The 8,124-nt window shown below is 36.2% G+C and overlaps 1 protein-coding gene across 3 annotated transcripts; it reads right to left on the bottom strand.

Moving 5' to 3' along the window:
* Positions 1 to 1,115: 1,115 nt before the first annotated feature.
* On the bottom strand, positions 1,116 to 7,444 carry LOC108380959 (gastrula zinc finger protein xFG20-1-like). 3 transcript variants are annotated; one of them, XM_017637360.1, is made up of 5 exons: positions 7,404 to 7,444; positions 7,074 to 7,340; positions 2,727 to 3,082; positions 2,011 to 2,647; positions 1,116 to 1,955 (listed from the first exon to the last, which is right to left on the bottom strand). In XM_017637360.1, exons 3-5 carry the CDS (start codon positions 3,024 to 3,026, stop codon positions 1,165 to 1,167), a joined length of 1,728 nt encoding a protein of 575 aa, XP_017492849.1. In that variant the 5' UTR covers positions 3,027 to 3,082; positions 7,074 to 7,340; positions 7,404 to 7,444; the 3' UTR covers positions 1,116 to 1,164. The 3 variants fall into 3 exon arrangements, with proteins under 3 accessions (XP_017492849.1, XP_017492850.1, XP_017492851.1); XM_017637361.1 differs by lacking the exons at positions 7,074 to 7,340; positions 7,404 to 7,444 and adding an exon at positions 3,164 to 3,192; XM_017637362.1 differs by lacking the exons at positions 7,074 to 7,340; positions 7,404 to 7,444 and having other exon boundaries at positions 1,119 to 1,955; positions 2,011 to 2,643; positions 2,727 to 2,815.
* Positions 7,445 to 8,124: the final 680 nt, after the last annotated feature.

Here is an 8,124-nt window from a genome sequence, read left to right as displayed (position 1 = left end):
ACTCAAGTATTACCCGAACAAGGTCGGCAAAATCCCTAAAACCTTGTTCGCATATGGGGCTACATGTGCTCCGTATTCTTCTGCTCAGGGCTGGCTTAGAGTCAAACCCAGGGCCGGAAAGCTACATCTGCGATGTATGCCAGAGACGATTGCATTCTAACTCCACCTCGGTCAGGTACAATACAACTGCAACGGGTGGAGCCACCGGACCGTCTCCACGGCACACCGAAGTTCGCCCGAGCAAAACAACACCAAAACAACTACACCCGTCAAGGAGCATAACACAAGGCTCTGCAGCAGTTCCTAGTAGGTCAAGGCACGTAAGGAGGCATCTATACGAACTCACGAACGAAGTCCAAAGGTTCATAAAACTACCCCTGGACCCAACTGCATACCGATAGGCCCTAAACGGGGTCTCGAGCTACAAACACTCGATGTGAACGAGACAGAGCCTTGTCTGCTGGGAGATTCGCACCACAAAAGCCCTACTTCGCTCTGGCTACTGCAGCAGGCTTAACTCGTACCTGTGTAGAGTGAACGCGGATATGCTCGGCATGCGGAGAGTCGCCACATGACTCATGGCACCTCTTCGCATGCCATCAAAACCCATCCAGCTAATAACGCTACTTTTCTTATACGTTCTAATATATTGTACATATGAGCAAAAAAGTAGCATATACATATCGTTACCTTAATTCACAAAGGCCATAACCAACAAAATTTTGATTTTACAGAAGCAAAAACCATTATAAAATGGGAATCAAAAACCGGCATTGCTTTTTAAAAAGTGGCACGTTACTCTGTTGTTGTGGGTAATAACATATTTTTTAATGAACGTGAATTTTAATACAGCCTACCAAAATCTGTGAAAAACGCAGTTTCGAAAAAGGGTTTCGTTAGGGCCTTTGTGAACGATATGCAAATACATGCCGTGTAAGAGAGCTGTAAGGCCCCTCCTGCCCCTATGGACAGACCCGGTGGAAGTTGCCAACTTCCTGGGCCTTCCTATAGCTGAACCTGACGCTAAAGCTGATGGACAAGCCGAGAAATTTTGTACCCTTTAAGACAATACGACGCCTAACACGACTTATGAATCTCCTCACTATATTTGTGGAATTTAAAAGTAAGTTCTTAAAATCTTAAGTATAAAAGATTTTCTTTTTCCTACTTACGACAAAATGAACATAGATAGCTCTTTTTCTCCTTTTGACCATCTGAATTTTTATGCGCTTTTCTTCTAGACGGTTTTCTACGCTCTTGATCATCTTTTATGACATCCGACTCCATGGGAATAAGTTCAATAACGGTGCCTTCCATTTCAATTTCAGTGAATTCGTTGCCTTCTATGTTTGTAGGGTTATCCGAAAAGTCGATTTGGTGAATATTGTCGAACTCTTTAACAGGATTATCACTTATAGCATTTGATTCCGTTACTTGATGTTTTTGTTTCATATGTGTATTATAAGAGCCCAGTCTCGTGTAGCTTTTGTTGCAATCTTTGCATTCGAAAATTTGTTCTTCGATTTCAGTTCCTTCAACAATGAGTGGCGGAACTTTATTTGCTCTGCTGTTATGTAATCGTTTGATATGGGCATAATAAGCTTTTATTCTACCGAAATTTCTCGAGCAGATTGGACATTGAAATACATGAGATTTTATATGATCTTCCAAATCGAACTCAGATGGAAATGTTCTTCCACAATATTTGCATTCATTAGGAATAGGATCCCCTAACCAATTAGTACGTTTTTTACGTAAACGTGGAAAATATTTAAAATATCGACAACTATGGTAGTTTTGAAAATGTTTAAGAAGTTCCGTTCGAGGCATAACAGGTTTTTCTGGGCAGAAATCGCATTGTATTGGTGATTGGGTGTCATGAATAAGCTTTTTGTGTATCCTCAAATCATTAGGCATTTCAAACACCTTTGAGCAGTTTATGCAAATTATATCAGCTATGATAGAAATCAAATATACATATGTGCATATAAATTTTAAACAAAAACTTACATTTGTGTCGATTAGAAATATGCTTTTTTAATTCCTTTTTAGTTGCATAAGAACAGCTGCAATTCTCGCAAGTGTATCTTACTTTATCTGTGTGTTCAGTTATGCATTCCTCTTCTAATTCATCTGTTTCTGATTCATTTGCTTTTATATTTTGTATATTATCGTCATATGATGAATCGGGTATTAATTCGGTAAAATGGTCAACCTCCTCTTCTGATCTGTCTATTTCCATAGATTTTTCATTATTATGTTCTACATCTTGTGACTCTTCCAAAACATCTGTCGATTCTAGTTGTGATTCCTCCAAAACATCCGTCGATTCTAGTAGTGATTCCTCCAAAACATCCGTCGATTCTAGTAGTGATTCCTCCAAAACATCCGTCGATTTTTGGTTTTTTTCTATTGAATGTTGGGATTCCCCAAAACCGTCCGTCGATGTTGTTGTTGTAACACCATACAAATTAGACAGCTGAACCTCTGTCGAGTTTTCATTTTCATGTTTTACATCTTGTGATTCCTCTAAGACCTGGTCGGTCGACTCGTCCTTTACGAAAAGATCTAATTCTGTTCCATGTAAGGCCCTTACAGCTTCTTCAAAATCCATATCCAAAGGATCACCAGTATTTTCCCCTTCTTTCTGTTCAATAGGAGTATAATTTGGCAATAGATAAGAATGTATATATATGTATGTACGTTTATGCAGCATACATATTTACCTCATATGCCAAAGATTCCTCTGTTAAACTATGTACCGATTCAGTCTCCATTTTTAGGGATGCTAAAAGTTTCATGAAATCTTCATGCGATTGGCGAGCACTTTTTCTGAAGTTAAAGCCTATCTGAAGTTTTTGTGCACACATTTTGCAAAGTGTTTTGGGTAAACCATCATTGGCACGTGCGTCTAACTGCGTGCATTCATTGAAGCAATCGTACAGATTTTTGCCATCCTCTGTACACGCGATGCCCATGTCGAGGAGGACTTGGCAATTAGTCTGCATACAAGCACGACACTGCATTTTTGTAGTTCACTTTTAATAAGGAGAATGAAACTTTTTTTTTGTAGCTTTAAGAACTAATTAATAGTCAAAAAAAATAAGTAAATATTATAAATTAATTCATATCGCCAAAATTGGCCAAAATATTTTATTCTTACATGCTAGAGATGGGTAAATTCAATATTCGAAGCATGATAAAAATATAGTAACGTAGAACCGCTGAGAGTCACTTTTAAGATTCTTGACGTTTCCAAACAATTTAATTTTTAAATTTACTCACAAACTCACACACACATTTTCATTTTCAATCTCAAGCAACAACAATTTCGAACAATTTCAATTTTTTATTTTCTCTTTTAAGCGAAGCGCACATTGGCGCGATTCTCTCGTTGCGAATCCGCAAGCCCAAAAATTACAACAATGCTACCCATACATTTTAATGCGCTAGCGCACACTTGCACGATTCCGTCGCTGCGAATTTTTCGAACATTCAATGTTCCTCTCTATTGACGCGTTCGAAACGCGGCTTGCAGCGTTTTGAAGGCGTCAAAGATGAAGAAGAAAGGTGTCACAGCAATAAAGGCAAAGAAAAAAAAACGTGTAAAGTACAAAAACTAATAAAAACGTTCGTAATAATAGTATTTTGTACGATTTGGGCACGCCGAGTGCGAAAATACACGAAATAAAGGGAAAATTGAGTGAATTGTACATCGGAAATCGACGCGAAAAAATCGCTCAAGTGTGCGCACGTTTGCGGATTCGAAGTTAACAGCCGAATTCGCAACGTATTCGCAACGATGGAATCGCGCTAATGTGCGCTTCGCTTTATATGATTTTAAAATGTTGGCAAACTTCAAAAAAAAATCATGGCCGACAAATTGAGAGAACGGTTATACCGTGCTATGTTTTTATCATGATTCGAAGCTTCGATACTCGAATTGTAACTTGCTGTCTAGGGATTGGTAAATTCGATATTCGATGCTTCGATATTCGAATTTGAATCGAATTTTAGCTCCAAAATAGCGAATTTTTGAAATCGAACTTGTGTTGCTAAAATTCGGACAAAATCGAATTTTTCCAGAAAAAATCGAATTTCATCTTTATTTCCAAAAAATCGACTCTTCAAATTTTTTCTTTCTGACTAAATTTGCCATCACTGTGTGGCACTCCATTTGTCTTATGGATTAAAAAAAAAATACATGGTTTTCGATCTGATGCATAAAAACAAAAAATCTGTGCCAAGAAGGAACTGTTATTCCAAACTCAATTTAAATTTTTTTTTATTAAAAAAAAACTAGTTTCTTTGTTGTTTTTTTATTTGAAATTTTTAGAGGCTTTTACTTTAGTAACATTAAGCTTTTGCCTGAGAAGACCCCTAGTAAAATTTTCTGGAGGATAATTCATCAATCCCTAAACGACCTGCCAAATTTGCTTTTTGTGAGATTTCTTGAAGGGTCAAATATGACCGTTTTAGGCGGGGGATAATGGGTTAAAATGTTCTGCGAAAAAATTTCCCAAGAAATTTTTTTTATATATGCCTTAACCTTTAATTTCGCTCAGACATTTATTTTAACTATTTTTTCGACTTTTTGAAAACTACTTATACCATGTTCTGACCGACATCGAAAACATGTTTTCGTTGCTAAAACTGGTTTTCGACCTAAAACTTGTGTTTTCGTCAATGTAAAATCTGTCAAACGAAAACAAGTTTTCGCTGAAAACCACTCGAAAACTCACGTTCCACTCATTCCAATCGGTGTCGTCACTAGTTTTTTTCGATTATTTATCGAAGTGGAAGTCATATTTTATCATCTTTAATACGCCATTTCGGATTTATTGTTAATTGGCTGACGAAAATAAAATAAGCATGGAAGTAAAAGGTTGTTAATGAAAAGAAATTGAAGGAAAAGTATTTTGGTTTTGTATTTGTGCAGCAAAACTGTAAACAAAAGATGTAAGAAATGTCAACGAAAACACCAACAGTCGGTGTGAACGGCCTTCAGCCCACAATCCCAAAACTTGTTTTTAAGGTGTTTTCGTTGTCGGTCAGAACATTGTATTAGGCCCAGATATGAAATCTTTAGTAGGCCATAAAATAAAAATACAAGCTAAATTTTGCAAATCCATCGAGCGTTTTACTACTGGATGGGTAGACATTCAGAAAATGTAAACAAAGTACAGGCTGGTTTCGTTACATCAACAGGCCATTCACTATTCCTTAAAAGCACCAAGTAAATTCAGGCAACATGTAAACACAAAACAGCTGTTATGCACTTTGACACTTTATCCATTTTTACCCGGAGAAAAAGTCCGGGCTGTTTCGGGCAGGAAGAAGACACTTATGCCTGGATTATAAGGGAAGTAACGGAACGGAGTGAACTGTCACTTAATTATCTATTGTATGGGCAATGAATTCAAACGATTTTAAGGCACTTGAACGCAATGTAGCAATGTTGAATCGCCTGGAAAATCGCCTCACGAAAAGGCAGCTAGCTCTCTATTAAGCTGTCTACATGAGGCCATTTTCTAGGCGATTCAACATTGCTATGGAAAAATCGCTCGTGTAAATGGTGATTCAAAAATCGCTTGCCCCAAAGTAGACAGCAAGTCAACTTTTGCAGGCGATTATCGCTTTACCCCTTTTTTTTTAGTACGGGAATGATTTCTGGGCTATTTTGGGCACTCGCGGGATCCGCGTTGCGTACGGGAAAGAGCCTAATGGGCCTCCGCACACTGGACTGCTCAGTCCGCCTAAAACCGGTTTTGTGTGGATAAGAGGGGGAAGAGAGTTCGAGTTTACCTCGCTCATTTCAGTCCGCGAAAATCGCGGATTGACGGTGGACTGACACGCACATATAGACAACTACTCATATTAGACAACTACTCAGCAGTGAGTTAAATTATCTGAGTAATAGCAAATATCTCCGAGCTCGATTAGTAAAAGTTAAGGCGAATTTATACATATGTATATATAAATACGCCTTGGTAAAAGCAAAGCTCTTTTATTTGACACCTCATTTTTGAAAATCGAACGAACAATATTGGAACGCTAGATGTGATGACATGAACCGTGGCGTTAAATATTTAAGTTTCATATATTTATTAAGAAGACGTATGTAAATCATTTCCGTCTTGAAATAAAGGTTCCGACAGACAAAAAAATATAAAAATCCTATATGATTATTATGAGAGGACGTAAATCATTTTCGTCTTGAACTAAACGTCCCGAGACGAAAAAATTTAAAAATAATTATTATAAGAAAAAAATTATATAAAAATAATTATGATACGATATAATTATTATAAGACGATAATAATTTACATCTTAAAATAATCGTCCGCGTGACAAAAGCCAATTTTCTATTGTTCAGTAATAATTATAGAGCAATATTTAACTTTGTTTCTTATAATCGTTATGGTCTCTGTTTAAAACAAATTTCTGTTGCCTCGTCGTCACTGAAGATTCAGTACGCTAATAAGATGCCGTAAATGGTGCTGAAAGCGGACAGAGAAGTGTCACATGCTTATGAGTCCGTTCGTAGCGTTCTGAAGTCAGAAAATTAATCCTAAACGACATTAAAGGGCTGATGGCCTTAATAGGTTATGATCAAGCCTTTTGTACTGCTATTCCAGTTTCTATAGGTAATACCAATAATGGGTGTTTACTATTAAGTTCGGATTATTAAATTTATAAACACGAAACATCGATCACATCCGTATATTATGCATTTTAAATTAGTTTTTATTCTATAATATATTTTAATTATCTATCTTTTTATGTCTTAACTATAGCAAAAAGTTGAGTAATAACGAAGATATTGGTCAAAATAAAAAACTCACGCTCACGCGCGCATTGAACTGTATATCAGGCTTAAGTAGCAATGACATGCTAAAACAGTACGTTTGAGATGGAATGACATGGCACAACACCTTGTTTGTGTTGAAATGACATAGCAATGCAAGAAATTTTTGAAAACGACAATTCTACAGAAAATGTTGAATTTTGCAGTACTTTAATTGTAATGCCAAATATGCACAACATTTCATTTGATATTTTGCGGAAGTTACCTTTTTCTAGGGTGGTTTAGAAATAAAGGAGACTGATGCTTTCTTGTTTTAGATTTACGAACTGGATCTTTATATATATATTTAGATTATAAATTCTCGCAGTCAATTGATTCCATTACGTCTGTCGGTTGCAAAAGTTCATTTACCACTTCTAATTCTTCAGCTAGTTTTACGCGCGGAGAACGACCAGTATTCGCTTTGAACATTGCAAATAACTCAGGCTCCGTCATAGTTATGCTGTGTTTGTGTACCATATGTTTTACAAAACTGTATAAAAGAAAAAGATAAAATTCAAATACATAAAAGTCAAGTTTTTTCGAGTAGACTTACTCTTCACGCTTTGGATTACCGTAANTTTTTTAATATGAATATGAAGGTATTATTTTAAAATGTTTAGTGTTCAAGTTTTTATTTTTTTACTTACGACAAAATGCACATAAATATCTCGCCTTTTCTTTTACATTCGAACATTTTATCTTTTCAGGAGATTCTTGTTCCTCTTGATTATTTGCTGTATCTTGGTTTTTCTCAGAATCCATTTCATAAGATTCACCCTTGTGGTATTTCTTTTTACTTGTCCTGGGCATAATGACTCCACTTTTCTTGTACTCGTTTCTTTGCTTTTTTATCTCTTGCTTTGCTTCTGTAACGGTTATGTTATGCTTACAATTAAGATGTTTTCTAAACGATGAAGAATTTCCATAGCTTTTTTTACAGATTGAGCATACTAATATAACGTGCATGTTTTGGACATGGTCTTCTAATTCAGAAGTAGAAGAATAGTTGCTTCTACAATATCGGCATTTATAGCAAGTAGGTGGAAAGTACTTATAGTATTGACTTTTGTGTTTGCTTAGCAAATGCTTAACTAGTGCATCTCTATGTATTAACGTAGTTTCTTTGCAGTAATCGCAAACCATTGGTGAGTCGGTGTCATGCACCAGCTTTTTGTGTGTTCTTAATTCGTGAGGCATATCAAAGGTCTTCGAGCAATCCACGCACATAACTTCAGCTGTGATGAAAGAAAATATTATTATAATTAAAAATATTG

The sequence above is a fragment of the Rhagoletis zephyria genome, unplaced genomic scaffold (assembly GCF_001687245.7).
Source record: "Rhagoletis zephyria isolate East Lansing unplaced genomic scaffold, Rhagoletis_zephyria_1.1 Rzeph_scaffold_20944, whole genome shotgun sequence".
Lineage (NCBI taxonomy): Eukaryota > Metazoa > Arthropoda > Insecta > Diptera > Tephritidae > Rhagoletis > Rhagoletis zephyria.
The sequence above is the reverse complement of the archived record's forward strand: the minus strand, read 5'-3'. Positions and strand labels throughout refer to the sequence as shown.

Coding starts and splice junctions, on each gene's coding strand:
- LOC108380959 (XM_017637360.1), bottom strand. CDS start 3,026: ATGCAGTGTCGTGCTTGTATGCAGACTAATTGCCAAGTCCTCCTCGAC. Junction 2,648..2,726: donor AGGAATCTTTGGCATATGAG/GTAAATATGTAT, acceptor CCTATTGAACAG/AAAGAAGGGGAAAATACTGG. Junction 1,956..2,010: donor TATTTCTAATCGACACAAAT/GTAAGTTTTTGT, acceptor TTTCTATCATAG/CTGATATAATTTGCATAAAC.